Source organism: Cibotium barometz, chromosome 3, assembly GCF_041138505.1.
Source record: "Cibotium barometz isolate CiBa-2024 chromosome 3, ASM4113850v1, whole genome shotgun sequence".
NCBI lineage: Eukaryota > Viridiplantae > Streptophyta > Polypodiopsida > Cyatheales > Cibotiaceae > Cibotium > Cibotium barometz.
Window position 1 is genome coordinate 46,175,558 of NC_141048.1, and position 20,843 is coordinate 46,196,400.

The 20,843-nt window shown below is 44.8% G+C and overlaps 1 protein-coding gene across 1 annotated transcript in view; it reads right to left on the bottom strand.

Moving 5' to 3' along the window:
- Nucleotides 1-20,843, bottom strand: part of LOC147640137 (pleckstrin homology (PH) domain-containing protein) — a 250,341-nt gene that overhangs the window by 136,116 nt on the left and 93,382 nt on the right. The window contains exons 22-32 of the mRNA XM_086777655.1: nt 12,532-12,705; nt 12,347-12,424; nt 11,719-12,249; nt 11,259-11,615; nt 11,018-11,149; nt 10,045-10,158; nt 9,759-9,943; nt 9,343-9,451; nt 9,125-9,268; nt 8,716-9,039; nt 7,315-7,959 (exon numbers count right to left, since the gene is read on the bottom strand). Of these exons, the coding sequence (XP_086633781.1) occupies nt 7,315-7,959; nt 8,716-9,039; nt 9,125-9,268; nt 9,343-9,451; nt 9,759-9,943; nt 10,045-10,158; nt 11,018-11,149; nt 11,259-11,615; nt 11,719-12,249; nt 12,347-12,424; nt 12,532-12,705 (2,793 nt within the window). The remainder of the gene's footprint in view (nt 1-7,314; nt 7,960-8,715; nt 9,040-9,124; nt 9,269-9,342; nt 9,452-9,758; nt 9,944-10,044; nt 10,159-11,017; nt 11,150-11,258; nt 11,616-11,718; nt 12,250-12,346; nt 12,425-12,531; nt 12,706-20,843) is intronic.

Below are 20,843 nucleotides of genomic sequence, written 5' to 3' on the forward strand. Positions count from 1 at the left end.
CGATGCAGAGAAGTAGCAACCAAACAACCACCTCTCCCAACACCTGTAAGAGAGCACCATCGCAAGCACGCCACAACCAGTGAAAATAAAAAACAATAATATAAATTAAAAATCCTAAGAAGATAAGATTTGAATGGTGATAGACCTTAGGGTCTTAAAAGTTTTCATGTAAAGGAGCCCTCCTTTAGTGCTGTTCACATGGAGTTTAGAAACTATGTTTTTATGGGCATGTATTTTACCAAAATGGAGTTCCACAAGATAATAATCAGCATCATCATCAACATAGACTTCACAAAATCAATGCACGCCAAAAACGTTGGCTATACAATCATCAGAAAATTCTCAAATATGTTGTAAGCGGCCAAATAAGCACGCAATAAAAAATCCTCTCACTACCCATCTCTTAAACAAAAATTTGTTGTGCAAAAAATCCTACTTTCTACAAAAAGTTCTTGTAACTACCCTCTGGCACCAATGATGTAGACAAGATAGAAGAAATAGCCAAAAATTTGTTACCATATCCTTAGCATGGTCACCCTAAAACGCGTTTCAGGTAGCCTGAAACGTGAAACCTCTGAAACGCATGAAACGTTTCAACGTTTCAGTGAAATGCCAACGACTGAAACATTTAAATTTTTGAAACTTTGAGATTTGAAGTTTAAATATAGTAGAGATGTCTTTTATACTTGTGTTATCACTCGTGATAATGTATTATGTGAGTAATTTTGAGATTTTTATACTAACAAATAGTAGACCTAGCGTCTCTCTCTCTCTCTCTCTCTCTCTCTCTCTCTCTCTCTCGACTTTATATATATATATATATATATATATATATATATATATGTATGTATGTATGTATGTATGTATGTATGTATAGACGTTTCGGTCCGGCGTTTCAGTTGATGCGTGTTCACTAAGTGAAACGTTTCAGGTTGAAACTATGCGTTTCGGGGTGAAACGTTTCAGACTTGAAACGTTTCGTCGTAACGCTGATCCTTAGAAGATACCTCTAGACCTCAAAGATAGGTCAAGTCTCTATCAAGGGGGGACCTCACTCTTAGAAATGACCTCTAGACCTTAACGATAGGTCAAGTCAAGTCAAACAACATTCTGTAACCGACATCCAATCACCTTGAGTAGTCCAAAGATTTAGCACCAAAGGGGGGGTGTTGACAAATGTGGTACCAAAGAGCACAAGGAAGAGGTAGGGAGTGAGTTGAGTAAACCAAGAAAGTGCAAAGCCTAGCATGAAGCCACATGAGCAAAGAGATTTATTTCACATTGATGTACAAACCCAAGGATATATCTCCTCATATAAAAGGGGACCATTTCAAGCAATGAATTATATATCACTGGTACACATCTCAAGCCTCTTTATAAGTACAAATCTTCATCTTATAGCCTAATTGTGCTTGAGGCTATTGTACATACTCATTATCATGATTATATCCACCTTAGATTAATACATTAATCATGTTTAATTAGTAAGATTAGGCTTGATTAGGTAGATGTTTTGTCATTAGGAGAGCTCAATCCATACTTTCATCAATTAATGCAAGAGTACGTATCATACCATGGCCTAGAAGTTTTTTTTAGTGATTAAAAAAAACAGGGAAGCAACCCGTGTCGACGCGGACTTTTTTTTTCCACTTGCAGCTCCAACAAAGTTCATAGTAGAAGAGCCAACTCCAAAAAAGTTCACAGCAGTCATGGCTCTTCTAAGCGCCTCTGCCTTCAACAACACGACTACATCTATGAATGTCTACAGAGCTGGTAAAATCTACTTGAAACCCACGTCATACAATCGCAAAGGAAATCGAATCTCATTACTCAACCTTTAATTCTAGCTTCTTCTTCTTCTTTTTTTCAGAAAGAGACTTCTATTAAGTATGAAAAAAACAGTTATAAGCCAGAAAAGAATAGAATCACCCCAATATGTAAGGTGATTTCAACCATTGAGGAGCATCATGATCCTTCGCCTGCGCAGAACGACAGCGCCCCTGAATGCGAGCCCAAGTAGCCATAAGAGTATGGATGATATCACCCCATATAGTACTAATGCACTAAGACCCAAAAATCTGCACACCCTCAATAGCCTCCGTGCATCTAGCTCTCCAGATCTGCCATGCTGTAATACTGACAATAATATCCCAACTGGTGTCAATCCTCTATCGGGGGGGGGGGGAAGGAGGGTGTATAATCAGAGTGAGGAACATCCTGCAATAAACCATGCTGGGCAATACCTCTATGAATAAAAATAGTAGAATTTGTACCACTGTCCTCATAAAAACACTGCGGACCAGACTCGGAGAGCCAAGCAACTGCCCCCCAAGTCACATGCATGGCTCGGCCACTCAATTTGCCCATTAGTTGGGCTACAGAACCCCAAATCTGTTGTGCAGTGTTGCATCCCCATAAACAATGTTGTACAGTCTCAGAATCTGCCGCACACCTAGGATAGGAAGGTGCTACACCAAGAACCGATCTGCACTGATCGGTGGGGAGACCACCATGTAAGAATAACCAAAAGAAATGAGAGATCTAGCTCCTTCTATATTAGTGCCGAAGTCTATGCGAGTATCTGTGCTGTATCACTGGAGACATATCATAGCTCTCCAAATGAGGCTTGAGAGTAGGGATCATATGCATTTGTCGAGTGAGGAGAAGCCTGGCATTTCAGACGGTGAAATTGAAAAAAGGAAGGCTTTTCAAAGGATCGAAGGCATCAATCCACTCCCACTCTCCTGGATTCCTCTGAAGATATCTGATAGGACTGTCACGATATAGCCACAAACACCAAAAGGCATGAGTCACTATCTAAGGAGAAGGGTCAATGAACCAATGCTTCCCCGAACGACCAACAATCCTCACTAGACTAAGCCTAGTATATGGGATGATCTCCTCCATACTACATCTCCTCAATCTCCCACCAGGCATGATAGAGTAAATGATGCAATCTATAGCCTCATGGCCAGAGAGAGCAATTACCTGCAGAGGTATGCCTATCCTCGAAAAAACTCCCAACCAACTCGGATGATAGTCTCCATGAAAGGTCCCAAAAAGCCACTCATGCGGAATAGCTGCATCAATCTGATCAATACGAATGCGAGAGCCCCTAAGATGCTGAATGGATGCAGCTCTTTGATCCTCCGGATGACTCTTAAAGGTCTTCCAAGCAAGAACTGTGTATGCACATCTCTCCCATCCTGACCACTGCATATAACGAGATGCACCAAGTGGCCGACCAGCCTCATCCCTAATGAGCTCGTTCCACATAATAGGTTGTCGGTCAGCATCATCCAAAGACCTAGGAAGCCTTTGTCACAAAAATGATCTCATGCTTCTCTATGCTCTGACAATGGTTGCAATAAGAGGGGAAGATGGTGAACTGATATCAGCCTCTGTGAACAAAAATTGTGTGCTCGGCATTTAGTCTCGCCCGACCCTAGGTTTACATCCGAAAATCTGAGACAAGAAAAATTCCTTCAAGGCTCAGTGCCTAGTAGGAAACCTCTGACCACAAGTTTGCAAAGCAACACCTTGCACTGAACATCCGGATCGATGATATTCAAGTCCCCCCCTCGTTTGGGCTAAATAACTGTAAGCCAAGGTACCCTTGCACGAGTGTCTGAGGTGCCATTCAAACCCGACCAGAGAAAATTGCGGATCAATATCCGGAATTGGCCAATGCACGCACGAGAGAAGCACCAACAACAGGCAATAAACCAAGTTGAGGCAAGCAATACATGATTAGCCACCAAAGCTCTCCAAGCTAAATCTAGTCTCCTAGAGCTCCAATGGAGGAGCTTCTTCCTGATACTCGTAAGTACCAGAGCAAACTGCTCTGCAGGAGAAATATCAATCCCAACTTCACATCCCAATTATCTAGCAGTGCATCCTCTGCTGATCCAAGTAAAACCAAGATTTGCACCCCAAACAACTCTCGGTGAATCACTAACCCAAAAACCAACAGATTTGTGAAAATTAATGAGTACCCATGCTGCCAAACAGAACTACTCTAGTGCTACCCGGAAGGAACATAAGCATATATGTGAAGCCTCCAAGAACATGGATGTGTTATCAGCTAACTCAGAGTCAACCAATTCCTCTTGACTACGAAGAGGCAACCTCAATCCAGAAATACCAGCAGTGGAGCGGAGAAAGATGCTCATGGCCTCTGCAACTATGATATATAATAATGGGGCTAAATGGCAGCCCTGCCGTACTGAGCGAGAAATCTGAAACCGCTCTCCTCTATCACCGCGCATCGAGAGCGGCACACATCTCCTCATTGATCAAATGTGGCAATGCATTCCAAACCATCCTCTGTGCCCTATGTCTCAAATTAGAATGCAGCTCAGCACTAAGAAGCTGGCGATAGTAATCAGTAGCAATCTGTCTAACCAGAAGAAGATCTGAGTGAAGAGTGCCATGTGAATCTTGCAACAACTGCCTGACACTATCTCTTGCATGAGATGGGCCGTGTGAGAAGCAAAGAAATGTTTGTTACATATGCCACCCATCTGTTTCCAAAAGAATTCTTGGGCATGGAAACGATACTCCGCGCGCTGCTCAAGAGAGGGATCAAGTTCTGCCCTAACAGTACATAAAGAATCTGCAACCCATTGAGCATGAGAATGTTTCTCGTGCTCTTTCTGCAAGGCAGTCAATCTACGTCTAATAGTCCTTTCTAAATCCAAGGCCTCTTGCCTCTTAGACAAGGCACATGTGATATAAAAGTCACTAATATCATAGAGAGCAGAGGCATGACTTTGAGAGGCCTGTGAGAGATCATGAGATCTCCAAATATCAAGCATACGACACGATAGCTCTGCATCTGCAAACAAATGATCAAGGATGCGTACATGGGGTGCTCATCCATGGCAATTTGGATCTCTAATACATAAAACCACTGGGCAATGATCCGATTTAGACGTGCCTGTAGCATAAAAGTATGCCCACCTCTGTCAAGCACCCAATCATCCACATAAAAAAACCGTGCATAGATACATGCTGCCCCTCTTCTCCTGTTAGACCATGAATAAAGAAGAGTGGATGGTCTCCTCAAAATGTCATCCTCATGCCAACAATCTCTGCCATCAATGGAGAGTATAAACCTCTCCCACGACGATCTTTCAAGAGGATACACCAAGCCCTCATATCCACTTCTTTTATCCGTTGGGATCTCAACCATGTTAAAATCCCCACCAATAATCCAATGGTCGGCAAGAGGCATCAGTGTAGTGAGAGATTTCCAAAAGGCAATCCTCTCACCTCTATGGTTAGGAGCATAGAGGTTGAGAATACCAATGCGTGTAGTACCTTGCATAAGAAGGATCCATTGCGCTCTCGCAGGCAAAATGACACCATGTCCAATGATGCAAGGTAAGATCAAAGCTGAAACAAAGATACAGACACCACCCTTGGTACCAAGGGCTGGTGACCAAAAGGTGTGTCCCAAGAGAAGCTTGCCTGATCTCCCACATTGGCTAGCATCCAATTTATGCTCTTGCAAGAGCAATACATCCATAGGTCCACATGTGACTACACAATGAAGCTCGGTTTTTACAATTTCTTTCCGCCGACGCGGAAAAAAACCCCCAAGACCTTGAATGTTCCAAGAGACAATCCTCATAAGGACTCAAGAGTAGGAACGGCCAGATCTCGTGTGGTCGATGAAGGACCCCCTTTAGAGGCAGAAGTACGTCTCGCATAGGTAAGGGAGGGAAAATCTAGCGATGTAAACATAACCTCTCTGTCCCACTCCAAGGAAAAGCGAGGACTACCAAAAAGTAAAGATGTGCAGATCCTGGAAAAAACCTATCTATGTGCCATGAATCAAATCAGGGAGGAAAGGCTCCAATCTCAGGCTGATGGCTTTGGCTAAGATTTTGTATGGAGTCCCTAGGAGGGTGTTGGGTCTCCATTGCTGAATCTCCAATCTGTCACCACCCCATCTCCAATCTATCATCACCACCCCTCTGACTGCCTCTCCGGCATGGAGCCTGTGGTCATAATCTCATTGATGGCATCTTTGAAGCTGCCTTCCATGAGACCCCAATGACGAAGAAATAACGAAACTCGAAGCCAACCTTCTCCTAGGCATTTGCCTCTAGAGAGTGCCATTAGATTGTCCGCAAGCTTCTCTGAAGTAAAAGGTGTCAACAGAAAAGTCCAGAAAGGGGGGGGGGAGGGGGGGGGGGGGGGACCCACCTCCCTCACATGCCGCGAGACCCACTCACACGCATCCATCACCTGAGAGGATAGGGGAGCACCTGTGAGAAGGGAAGGGAATAAATCCGTGGCAATGGCTTGCACTTAGGGGGGATCTGCAGCTATCGATCCATCCTGGCCTCACAACGTGCAGATACCATCCTGCCGCCTATGTGGACCTGTAATCTCAAAGAAATCTTATGTGTCCCTATCACCCGCCTGGGTCCAAAATGAGGCTCTAGCACTCCACCCTCCGCTCCTCAATGGAGCTAAGCTCTGTACGGGCTGCAGCCAACCAGGCCTAAATCCACAGGTTATCCAGGGTACTCTCCTGAAGCCGCCGCGAGGCAAGGGTCCGATGGATTCTCCTCTCTGAAGACAGCCAGTCTGCTCTGTGCGGCCTCCTGTAACGAACTGCTGATCTCTCCAAGGCTTGCGTCTAAAGCTCCTGCGGCTGACCCAGGGTGGAAATCCAGACCCTCCCAAATCTCCTCAATCCTGCTGTAAATCTCAGAATCCTAAATGGGATCCGGGTGCTCAAATGCATGTCCTGCCTCCATGGGTCCCTTAAGGAGAGAATGATGACCAGTGCATGATCGGAGACAGTAGTGCCCGCAAGAATACCAACCATGCCACCTCATCCACAAGCCCACTCATGCACATAAAACCGGTGTAATCTAGAAAGGTTGGGGCCTGTACTCCCAGATCGCGAGAAAAGTAGACTCCCGGGGATGTGTCCAAACTCCGGGAAATGCCATGGGTCCTATCCCCTCAAAGCCGGAATCAGCTCCTCCCAGGCTGAGTACTCCGTGCCTAAAACTGTGATCATGCCAACTCCAAGTCTCTTTCTTTCGTTCTTTCGCACACGCACGCACCCCATGCAAGCGCGTGCGTGTGTGTGTGTGTGTGTGTGTTTTGAGAGAGAGAGAGAAAGAGAGATTATTATTTTGTATTCTTAAATCAAGTCTCAAAGCCAGAAAGAAATTTGCCTTGATTAAACCTAAGTAACCCAAAAGCAGGGCAAAAAACATGTGTAAAGTAAGATATGAAGCAGCAAACAATCAACTTGTTCTTCAAAAAACACAAAACAGGTATGCTTGCCTGTATTACAACATTCTTGAATCTCAGGTGCTTTCCACTGCCTATGAAAAAGAGAGGCTCCCCAGGCAACCCATCAAGATCAGTTCCATTCTCATTTTGCAAGCGTATGGAACCACCTCCACCATCGTAAACGTAGTCATTGATCCTAAAATTGTCCGCAACCAGGGGCCTTTTCGGTGAGAAGGTATTCTCTTTCCCTTGTTGTCTAAAGACCGGCTGATCAAGATAAAGCCCATCATTGAAATTCAAAGAATCCTCATCTGTATCTTTCGGATCAGAAACCATAGTATGAACAGATGGTACAAAAAATTCAGCAATGGCAAGAAGAAAATCTACAGCAACCAGCAATTTTGGCTGTTGTATGCGCAGAGAAATCATTTGAATGGTGGAGCTAAGCTTTGCATCCATGACAAGCATTGTCAAGGGAGAGCAGCAGTCAATGTGACCAAATGAAGCACAAACAGTGACCTTGCTGGAGGATTTGTTCTCTATACGGTATTCCATGTCATCAGCCTTCCCGATCATATACTGCAGCACCGGTTCTGTCCCTTCACGATCATCCTTCACACTCAAGGATTTCAATGATGCCATGATGTATGACTCCTGAATAGAGTTGACTTTATATGCCACCCACACGCCACTCACCTACAATATCAACAGTTGTATTAATCAAAATAAAAACATATTTTTCTTGAGAAAGTACTGCTTGCAGAAATACTCTTGTATGCAGCACATAATGCACCCCAGAAACATCTATCATTCATCAAAGAACAAATGTACCTGATTTCCATACCCTGTAAGCTATGAGGTCTAGCCTTTTCTTACACGGATCCTCATTGCCAGCTTGATGATTTAGAAAAAGCTTGATCCTTGTTACAGAGGGATCATAGTCATTGTGTGTTAAGTCATTTACTGGCTAAAGCTGATCAAAGAGATCCTCTTTATACACACATGGTAATTGATGGTCAGGTAACCCTAATCCCTCGTATACGCTTCAACTACCATTAGGACCAGCCCATCCAATGTTGTGATTCCACATTTAGATCAGGCAGCAGCAAGATTGCCTAATCATTGTTTCAGCTCGCTCCGTAGATGCACACACCCATGCATCCACATCCTATCCACACTCTCCAAAAAAACGAGGGTAACTGGCTGGACAAATGCACTATTCCCATACAAGAAAACAGCATGAACAACTACCCTGCTACCTGGAGGGAGACTTCGAAGAAATCTCCATCTTCAAGATAGCAGTAAATTAGTATTACCTCCCCAAGTGCAAACTTAACATCATCAAAATCTAGTGAGAAAAACAGTGTGTTTGATTTCCTACAACATGATAGATTCTGCTCATTCAAAGTTTCAATATTTCCCTACTCCTAGATCAGCACATGTACTAATCACCTGAGCAGTTGCCAATGTTTGCTCTCTTGCAGTTCCTTTGAACAAGCTAAGTTCAACCAGATCAATTTCTGCAGTGACGATAATAGTGGTCCAACAGCCATCATTTGCACTCTCATTAGTAGACGTATCATGCCTTTGTTCCGTCTCGGCTTCAGCTACATGCAAGTCTGAATCATCTTTCCGTTCCTTATGTTCTTCATTCCCATCTGAATCTGGTAGCAAAACAGTTGGTGGCAAATTGGCTTTCTCTGCCAAGTTGCTCAGTGCACACTCTGTAATCACTTGATATTCTTTGTCAGATAAATCTGCCTTCAGCTTCTCTATCTGCAACAGTCCAAAAACATGTCAAAACCCAAACACATCAATTCCATCTATTTGCATACATCTGTGCCTAAGTTCACAGACTTGCCTTAATAGAGGCATCAACCCCTGGAACCTGGTGCCACAAGTCTCGCAAAGACCTTGTCACACTTAAGGATAACCCATTGGCTTTCTTTATAATCCCTTCCCCAGATTTACCGTTCATACCAACTGACAAGTGTATGTCTTCTATCTGCACATGACAGACAAAACGTCAACACCAAAAGCATGCTTATTCAATGTTACTTGTGTTTCAAACTGTCTTACATGCAAAACTGTAGTATCCAAACGAACAGCTCCAGGATTATCCTGTTCACCTCCGATCCACTTTAAAGAGTTCGTCACTTTGATATGTAGAATGTCTAGCTCCAAGAAGCTGCAAAGTTGATTAGCATAAGATGTGATGTCTGAAAGTGATGGTGTTCTTTTTTTTTTTGTTTTGGTGGGTGGGTTTTTTTTTTGTTGGCGAAAGGGAGATTATTTGGCTAAATCATGGAACACTTGCACACACTCACCCGCAAGCGCGCGTGCGCGTGCGCACACACACAACCTAAACAAATCAAACACATAACGAGGAAGAGAAAAACTTAAAACAGCTAGCATGCAATGGTGTCATCAAAAACTTGAAATTTAAGCAATCATAGACAAAGTAATGCAAGATACAGGGCCAACAAGCATCGTACTCTCTACTATTTGTCTCTCGAGGCATGAGTAGTATCGGCTTGGAAAGAGAAATATCCAATTTGATTGCTGGTGATCCCTCTACCTCCGACTGTGTGAAAAACTTCTCAACATCTGTAACTTTGTTATCAATTTTGACAATGTATCCAGGGGTCTGTGGAGCTAGGCCCATGAAATAAGCTGAAATCTGCATAAGGCAACAAACACTTTACCACACATATAAAGACCAGTCATGTGAAACCAAACAGCACCATGTGGTAATATCTTTGTGTGTATAATACCCCTTACCTCCTGGATGAAACGATTCAGATAAATGAAACGAATTTCAGAGAGCTTTCCAACAAGGCTGTATTCATAGCCATCATAATCATTATCATCCTTGTTGAACGAAGAGAATTCCAGCTACACAAAAATTAGGATATGTCAACCTCCAAACTTAAGGAAATTTAAATAAGAAAGAAAAGGCATGCATTCACTTTTCTTTTGTAAGCTATATAATGTATTGTAGTGTCAGGGTTCAAATTCATGCCCCCTGTTCGGCTGCATGGTACAATAGCCTATATAATATACAATAGGTACCAGGGTTCGAACTTAAAACACCCTCATGTAACCATCTGGGACCAACCTAAATCCAGAGCACCAAGCGCGCACACAAAATACACAGAACACAAGGAAAGAAGTTGACAGACTCACCAACCCAACTATAGGCTTCAATACTCCAGAACACCCCCAACATAGGAGAGAGAAGCACCGCTGTAATGGAGAGATAAGGACAGGTGAATACATGGCCCCCAGGCCGTAGACTGCCTTGCCCATGGATGACTACCCATCACATCCCATACCACTACCAGGGGGGTCATCAGCCCTATATTCACTTCATGAGCTAGACTATATGGAATTATAACTATATCAAGATCCACAAACCGTTCAACAATATTCAGTTATGTGCACACTTATATATGGGCCCAGACCCTATTGATACTCCTATCATGGAATTATAACTCTCCACAGAATTAACCCTATCCCTTCGCAGTGCATGCCAAGAGAATTAAACCTATCCCTTGGCAGTGCATGCAACGGGATAGTGCATGCCAAGAGAATTAACCCTATCCCTTGGCAGTGAATTGTAACTCTCTACAGAATCAACCCTATCCCTTGGTAGTGCAGGCCAAGGTTCTAACAGAACTGATGCCCTCTTCTGTGCAAAGTGGTACAAAATGTATGCACTGTTACGACCATCTTAACAAAAAGTACAAATCACCTCAATAAAAGACGTGCTGCTAGGGTTCCGGGTGTCACAAATAAAACTATACGGATGCTCACGATCCACACTGCTATCTGATATTCTCAGATTTCCAAGTGAGGCTGATATAGCAAAGGAAGAGGGAAAAACCTGCGGGCAGAAAAAAAAGGCGTCATATTCAATGGATAGTTCAAAGCTTCTTGAGAGTACCATGATTAACATCATATGAAGAATATGTGTTTTACGCAGGGATTTGGACCTTAATCTTGCAGCTCAAGTCCTCTTGAGCTAAGCTTGCAATCTGCCCCCCATTTTCCGTGTTTAGAGTGATCACAGCCTGACGCATGTTTAGTTTCAATGAGAACAAGGTCCGTTCTTTGCCTGACCCAAGCAGTCCCTTGATGACAGAATCTTCACGGTCAAATGTGGGCTTTGCCTCCCCACTATCATTCATAGCAGAGGAATCCACTGATGTAACCACTTCATCTTTATTTGAAGTTGAACCTTCTTGAGGACCAGCTGTGATATCTGCCGTGATTGCCTCTGTGAAGTTAAGCAACGCCATGATCGTTGGTCGGATGCAGAAAAATGAGAGTGTCGCTAGTGATACTGTTATCTGTAAGTTATATGAAAATATATGAGACCACTATACTTACAAAAAAACCATCAAAACTAGAGTTTAAACTGGGAATTTTTCACAGATAGAAGGTATCAGAGACCTGCTTATCCACATTTCTATATGCTGGAGAATCCAGAGAGAAAAGAATGACTTGGGCTTTGACAAAATTCTCCTGTATCTTATCCTTAGGCCATTCCTCCTTACCTGGATCCTTTGGATCCGGCAACAAAAAAGGAATCCGTTCAAATTTTGGTGGACCTTTTCCAGACAGAAGTCCTGCCTGTTCAAAGTCCTCTGCATCATAAAAGACTGAGTTACTCCTTGAATAATGCCTACTTTGCATGAGCTGTTCGTCAACATTCTCTGTCTCACCCAAGTCTTCTTCTGTGTCAAAAAACATTTCCTTCTTGCCTTTCCTATCCTTTTGCATCTTTTTCCCTACATCTTGGGTCTTTTCATCTTGCTGTCTGTCTATGTTGTCACCGCCCTTGAAATTTTTGGATAAGTCTAGATGAGAGCAAGCCAGATAACGTCGCGCTGAGATTCCCCTGCCAGAGTATTTATCTTCAATTTCAAACGCTTGGAGGACAGCTCCAACGGACATATCAAACTGTCTCATGACGAACTCCACCTATAGCAACAGAAAGATACCCAACACAAGCTTATTAACAAATAACTTCATGCATACAGAATACTCAGAGCTAAGTGGTTGGAGATATGATCCTTACTTTGCTGCCTAATGCACGTAGCTCTAGCAATGGATTCTCCATTGCCAAAAGTAGCTGCTCTTTTGATTTCTTTCCCCCCTTCAAATAACAAGCTATCATAAGATTTGAAGTGTTTGGTCAAAGAAGAAAAGCTCGAGTAAAATGCTCATTCAACATTACAATAAAAACACGATTTGCCTTCTTACCATAGGTCCACTGCTAATCACGATCTTCAGTTCATCTAGTGCTCCAGTCAAGAAAAAATTATCCTTCTCAACAGCATTTGGAATGGGGTTTCCATGGGATTCCACTCGGTCATCATCCTTATCAGAACCATGCTCATTTGGAGATACAAAAATTCCATTGATGGCTGCTGGTGCCTAGGATTAAAAGTTTAAAAGCCTGAGCTCAGTAAAAGGTCCTATTACCTTAATTGTCTTTTGAACATTTGAAAGATAATGTAACAAGGAGAGCGTTAAGGTGGCTGTTCTGATATACCATCATGAAATTTGAGTGCGTTCAAATAAGTGTGATATAAATTATCGTATGAATTAAAAAACAAAAATTTCCTTCATAGCCTACGTTACTCTTCCAGCCTTCCGCCTCTGCCCTCTGCAGCTTTTCCTTGGCCACCTTCACCCTCCTTCCCCTTATTTGCTGCACACTCCTCTTCCACCCCCACCTTCATCATCTTTGTTTTTTCCGCCTACTACAAGGCCTTCCTCCTGCCCCTCCCGCTTTCTTGCCTACGCCAGCATATGGAAAACTCCCATTGTGTTAAGTCGGCCACCCGTCCCTTGATTAGCATTATTGGCTTCTGCCCAAGCCAATCTTTCTATCAGTTTTACACAAGACGAGCTTCTCATCCTCCAAAGCAACATCGACAATGAAATGAAGGCCACTCTCATTGGGAGAGTCTATGGATCTCACCCTGCCTGTTCGCAAGTTAGATATTGGCTTCTAGCAGCCCTCAAAACTGGCTGTGCACTTTCTCGATGCACATTTACTCGGATGAGGGTTCCTCCAAGTCGATTTCAACTCCCCGGAAGCTACATCTCAACCACTTGCGGGCAGCCCTTTTCCCCTTGGCCAACGGAAATTATTCTTCTCCCAGTATCAGCTGGACTTTGATGCTACATTACGCTCCCCTTCTCCCATTCTTAAGAAGGGAAAGGATTTCTCCCTGGAATGCGAGGGAGAAGCCCCTCCTTGGAGAACTTCCCCTCCCTCACTTATGCGAGACGCGTTTCCACCTTGAAAGGGGGTCCTTCATCAACCACGAGATCTGGCCGCAACTTTCAGTGCTTGTCTTCATGAGGTATGTCTTATGGCTTGGAGTTATCCCACGTCGTTGGAAACAACTTATCAAGAACCAACTTCACTATGTAGTCACAGAAGGTCCTATGGACATTTTACTCTTGCAAGAGCATAAACTAGCTATATGACAATGTGGTAGATCTGACAAGTTATTATCCGATCACACTTTTTGGTTGGGGCACAAGATGACAGGCTGATGTATTGGGTCAAAGTGATAAGTTTGCAGAGTCATCCTCGCAGAAGGATGTTGCGTTAGGGCAGAATGACTATGTTGAGTCCTTGCTTGGGATGGACAATATGCAGGATGCACTTGCTATGGATGCAAAGGACATGTTGCCATCTTGTGAGGCCTTGCAGGATGTGCAACAGGATATATGCCACTACGTCCTACAGGGCACCCATGCATTGCGGACATATGCAAAGACTGTGCAAAGTCCAGGACAAAGTGAACATGTTGACATTGGACTTTGCTCCAAGGATTACCCCCTTCTACAACGTTATGAGAGACGAGTCCAGACTCCAGCCAAGCAATTGCGCAAATCCGGAATCAAAACCTCCTCTTTAACATGAGGATTATCTCATGGAATATGCTGGGTCTAGGGAGGCTTCCCAAGCACAGTAGTCACCTCCACCCTGGCATTACAGGTGGACCTATGGATATGTTGCTTCTGAAGGAGAACAAATGTAACATGCAGCGGAAGTATTCGTAATTTGAGGATCTTGTCCACCTATGGATATGTTGCTTCTGAAGGAGCACAAATGTAACATGCAACGGAAGTATTCGTAATTTGAGGATCCTGTCACACAAATGCTCACACCGTCTTCTTTATCCTGAATTTCACGAGTTTAGCAATCCACTTTAAGACTTCAAACTTTAAGATTTGAGAGAGAGAGAGAGAGAGAGAGAGAGAAACTTTACACCATATGGGGTCCCGAATTAACTGCAAAATAATCACAATTACCATCATACTTACTAAAATTGATAAATAAACTAATTAATTGCTAAATGATCACACTTACCGTCATACTTACTAAAATTCGGTTGACTTCAAATGACGGTAGTCGATGTCGCGAGCTACTGGCTGGTGGCACCTAAGGCTAGGAAAACTGAAGAGTCTTCAAACTTTAAGAGATTTGAGAGAGAGAGAGATAGAAATTGTACACCATATGGAACCCCAAATTACCCACTGAAGGGCCCTCCTATCCCGTTACCGGAATAGTATTTTCTTTATTACTTTGAAGAGATTGACGGTGGACTGACGATAAGCCAAACGCAAGATCTCGAAAGATCAAGAGTCGGGCTGAACTGTACACGACTGTAGAAGCACCAATGATGACCAATCTCGAGCCTATGCACTCTTCCCAATGGATGTAGGCAGGCTGCAAATTTCAGGCTGAGAGAAGGGGCTGATTGGGACTGTTCTAGACTATGTATGAATGCTGAGTTTTACCTTCACCAAGTGGCTATAGCAAAACGATGCATATGAGGATGCTGAAAACTGTATGAATGCTGAAAACGTAAGAGGATCTATAGGCTGAATGCTGTAGATGCTACATTTTACTAAATGAAGGCTGAATTGCTCAAGCATTGATGCTCCTAGATGCTGATGAGGAAAACGCTAAAGGCTGATGTGCTAAATTCTGCAATCGCTTATGCTCCTTGTGCTGAAGGCTCCAAGTGTTGAGTGCTTCAAGGCTAACGATGATATGAATGAATGAATAAAAGGACTATATGCTCAGCTATTATTATGGACAAAGGATGCTGGTTGGCTGGCTACAGAGCTGGCCGACTACTTCTGTCTTGGATAAAAGAAATAAATGATGTAAAAATGATCAAAAAATGCTGTAAATTATGGGAATAATATTGGGTAAATTCTAATGAATGCGAGATAGTATCTGAAGGCTTCTGCCATGGACTAAATGCAGTGGAAGAATGCTATACATCATGCAAAGTGCTTTCTAATGCAAACCCTAAGGCTTCTACTGACTCTACATGCATTAATGCATCTCTTCAAGTGGGTTAAGGGACTTGGACTGACTGACTGACTGTCTAAGGCCGAGAACGACCTACGTAGCTCGTGCCTAACTTATCCTGAATTGAGAATTACAATGGGGTTACGAAGTACGACAAATATCATCCTAAAAGGTACTAATAATGTACAATATTGAACTCATGATGATGATGATGAGCCATCTTGTCACCATGCACTACAGTGCAGAGTGCATGTGACAACAAATTGGATATGTGGTAAAACTAGTACAATCCTTTCTGAAGCACTTTCTAGTCCAGTGCACAGGGAACCAAAGGTAGGGTATGCATCTCAGTGTCAACATTACTTTTGCCTCATGTTATTGGCCATAAGGTTGTCTTACCTGCTAGAGTATAGTGGATTATGGTTATGCAAGAGGTACAGAAGTTGTTGAGAGAGAAGTTTATCAATCGAGGATCTCTGAGCTCCCCCCCCCCCCCCCAAAAAAAAAAAAGCCTTCTTCTCTGCCTACCCTACCCCGTTTCCCCCCTCCCCCCCTTCGCGGGTCAGTGTGCAACACCCCCCCCCCACACACACACACACCCTTTTGCCCAGACTGCCCTGTTCCCCCCCCTCTCTGGGAAGCCCACCAGCCCCCTTCCCCCCTTTCCTCTACGCCCACCTTGCCCCGTCCCATTGCTGCCTTCTCCCCCCGTTCCCCCCCCCCCTCTACACGCCGCCCCTTTTCTCCCCCCTTCGCTTGCTTTTCTTTCAGCCTTTCCTCCTCTACTGATTTCTACCTGTTTCTCCTTCCTCTCCCTCTTTCCGCAAGCAGTTAATTCAGGTTCTTTGGGACATTTCCCTCTCGGCAAGTCTCGGCATTTTGTGGTCTTCACCCTCAGGGGGACTCCATGGCAGCCGCTCCATCAACCCCGACCGAGGCCGCCGTTGCTTGCTTATCTTTTTCCGATCGTACCTTCAGATCCTTGCGATGACTCTTGCAACACTAGAGGCCTCCACCCTAGTTTCCAAAATTGTTGGTAGCTGCCCTACGCGTGGAAAACTCAAGGATCTTTTTCAGGCGAGTCTCATTGGTGAACCTGCAACGATCACAAGCATTCACCCTTTGGGGCGTGGCTACTACCAGGTGGAGTTTGACTCAGCAGCGGCTTCAAACCGAATCATGCAGCTGAGCCCCCCTTGCATTGCGTACGGCCTAGGCCTTCTTTGCGCGGTGGCAGCACAGCTTCAACCCTCTGTCCGACACTCTGGCTGACGTGTCGGGCTTCCCAGTGACAGTTTGCTTCCTAGGCCTTGGGAAGAATACCTTCCTCTTCTCCCGATGATTGTTGGTGCCATCGGGAGTGATGGAATCCCCCCCCCCCCAACTGCTACCTCGGCCCTCGCTCAAGCAGCCAAGATTCCATCCCTTCGCATCTGTGTTGCCTCGACGGATTCAGTGCCTCATGCTATATCTATTCAATGTCTTCGGGACGACCCCATCATTCAACGAGTGCAGTATTCAAGCCTTCTAGGCCAATGCTTCATTTGCAGGCAGATGGGACACCTAGCCAAAGCTTGCCCTCAGTGCTAGTCTAGGAGACCGCCTCCTGTGGTTCCCCCTTGTTTCCTGTTCAAATCCTCAACGGGAGGTAGAGAGAGACACAGGTTCTCAAGCAGCGGAGCACCAGCTCCTGAACGCGGACGACCCGGCTGCCACAGAGTGGCGGACGGTTGGGTCCGCGCCCGGGCTGTCAGCCAACCACCAAAGCTGAGTGACGCCACCGCCGCAGCGCCAGGCTAACAGAGTACAACAAGATTTGATTCTGTCAGTGGACCATTTCAAGCATTTATCACAAACCCAATCACAGACCCAATCACAGAGCGGGTCCCCTCGGCCCCTCCAGCTTGGCGGTCGATTCCCCGTCAAGATTCCTTCCTCGGCTCTCAAAGCCCAATGAGGCCGGTAGACCCCAATGAGCCCCTGGCGAGCCTCTCCCAGTAGCCTACCTCTCCAATGGATCACTACCAGCCGCACCCCTCGCCTACCCTTCCCCGCCCCTCGGGGACGGAGTGGGAGTCGGTGGTTGCCTTTCAGTTGAGCTCCCCAACATCTTCACGACCTTCGCATCACCGACATACTCACCCATCTATGGCCATTAGCTAGGATGGAGCTTGGAAGCTCATGCCACAGAGACCAAGCTGGGGAGACGGTGGCCTCTAGCCTGGAGGTGCTGCGTTTTGTGTTCATACACGTATTTCCATTGTGATCTCCATTGTGATCTATGGAGTTTGGAATTTGCACTCTCGCGCACTCGGACAGAGTGGAGTCACATGGAGGATAGGATTCGCACCCACTCGGCGCGCCTTCGTCCCAAGACGGATTGTGATTATTCCGGGTTCCCCATCTAAACCGTTGCCCAAGACTCTTCGAGTGGAGGGCAGTTCCGATAGTTCCGCCTCCCACAGAGATTGATATGCGGACAGTCTCATGGAACATTCAATGTTTAGGGGGGCCTCAGTGCTTTCAAAGATGAGGCATCCTTAGAGGAGAGCTTCAGAGAGCTACAGTTGGGGGACCTATCGACATTCTTTTCCTCTAGGAGCATCATCTTACCGAGGGGCACACGCGTCGATACGGATAGATTTTACCAAGCAGGAATCACATTTTCTAGTCTCCATCCTTCGTGTAACATGCAACGGAAGTATTCGTATTGGAGGAAAACGCTGAGATGAGGAGGCTGAAAACTGCAATTGCTTTGCTCCTTGTGCTGAAGATGCTAAGCGCCTGAATGCTCCTTGGCTGAATATGAATGAATGAGAGAATGATTATGCAGGGGCTCTATTTATATGGGCTGAATGAGCCAGTCGGCTGGCTACTAAGCTGGCCGACTGCTCATGTCCAAACAATGAATAATGCATAAATGTTTATAAAATGCTGAAAATGGTGGGAAAAATACCAGAAAAATCCTAGTAAATATCTTGATAAATACTAGATGATATCTGGGGTTCTAGATGCTATGCATGAATGATGTGCAATGTGCAGCATGCTTTCTGATGCAAACCCTAAGGTTTCTACTGACTGTATATGCATGAATGCGTCGCTTTTAGTGGGTTAAGGGACTTAGACTGACTGACTAACTCGCTATGGCTGAGAATGCCCTGCGTAGCTCGTGCCTAACTTCTCCTGGACTAAGGATTACAATGGGGTCACGGCGTACGACAAATATCATCCTGAATGGAACTAATACTGTACAAATGTTGCACTGCTGATCATGAGTCAGTTTGTCACCATGCACTACACTGCAGAGTGCATGTGACATTCCCTCCTGCTTAGCTTGGCGGCAGTAGTCCGCTAACAACTAGGGTTACTCTTGAAAAAACTCCTCGTCTAGCCATATGGCTTCATGGGTGCCTCGATCTCAGAATTTCGTATAGAACTGACGTATCCGTCGACCGCAACCATGCTTCCAACAATGAAGAAGGATCTGCTCGGCCTCGATGACTTCTGCTTCGTCTACCACGTCTGGCAGTTGTTCATCTGAAACATCAAACACTTCTGGTCCAACATATGGTTTTAGCCAAGAAACATGGAAAACATCATGCATCGTCCAATTGGTAGGCAATTTTAACTTCATGGAGACATCACTTAAAATGGCTAGGCTCAAAACTGAGGGCCAAACTGGGTTGAGTACCAAACTCTGTGGAATCGACATACTGATCTTCTATGCTTTTTACGTCTTTTCCAGAGATGTTGAGAATGGTAGACTGCTGAATGGTCTAGATGCTGGTCTTTCTACTAAGAACATCTGCTCTACTGGGTTATGCTGACCAGGGATGTACTTGATTATTCCTCCAACTTGGTGGAAGAGCTGACCCTATCTAGTGTGCTGATTATTCCACTGGGCACTTGGCATCGTCGGGAGCCGCTTAAGTGCTTCGTGGTTTGTGATGACTGTGAAAATGCGTCCATGAGGAACAGGTTTCAAATGTTTGAGAATTGAATGCTGTTCTAGCTTGCCCTTGAAAGTCTTGGAAAGACAAGAGGGAAACTTGCTAGGAGGTTCTGCTAACTGTGGGATATTGGGTGGGAGATCATCCTTAAAAATGTCTGAATGAGAAAGGAGATCTGCCAACTGAGGGATCGAAGAAGATGAGACAGCCGTTATCGATGAGATAGAAGCTGTCTGAGCATAAATCAATGCTCCTTCTGCTCAATTGCGGATAGTTCGTCGGGCGTCGAGATGAGAAATCATAGGAATGCCAAGAATTCTCCTCTCCCCAAATCATGATAGGCTCAGGCAAACCTTTAGAGATAATAAAGGTGTCCTGCCCCCAATTGGGAATAGCTTCATACTAACGAAACCACTGGATTCCTAAGATCATGTCACACCCCAACAGAGGTGAGACAATGAAATCTCGTTGGAATGAGGCCTTTTGAACATCAAAGGCAAACTGCTGTGCCTTCTGAGAAATGTGGGTGCGGAGACCAGGTGTAAACCCGTCCACATCCAGATGATATGGGACTAATGTGTAGCTCATTTTGTTAGCCAACCGGGGAGAGATGGCATCCTGAGAACTGCCCATATCGAAAAGGACTACAAACTATCGGCCCTGGGCAGAGCCGTAAGCTTGGATGAGGCTTTTCTGTGCAGCATCGTTCTCACCCTCCTGCTTAGCATCAAATACCACGGATGGCATAGGATGCATAGAAGGTAAAAGTTGAACTCCATTGGTGGTAGTAGGCGGGGCTGGAGTAGCTGGGGATGCTATGGCAACTGTGGGAGGAGCAGCTTTGGCGGCTTGTTCCGCTCGCCATTTGTGGCAATCCTTCTTATCATGCCCTATGATGTGACAGAAAAAACATTTGTTTTCTGACTGATACTTCTTTTGCTCCTCTGGAGAAAGATAACCTCCAGTAATGCCTACTTTAGCCTTTTCATCGGGGGTTTTCTTAGGCTTAGATTCTTTATCTTTCTTACCCCCTGAACTGGAGCTATTATTGCCATCCTTCTTAGCATCTTTAGAAGATGCATTACCTTTCCCTGGCTGGCTATGCAGTGGATTGCTGCTGCTAGGGTTTGGTATTGGACTGAGATGACTGCTTGGGCTTGCCTCTGTTCATCTTCATTTCTTCATTTTGAGTGAAAGTCAAAGCCTGATCATATGTACTGGGTTCAAAGTTACAAACTGTGAACTGAATATTAGGATCCAATCCACGAATGAATTGC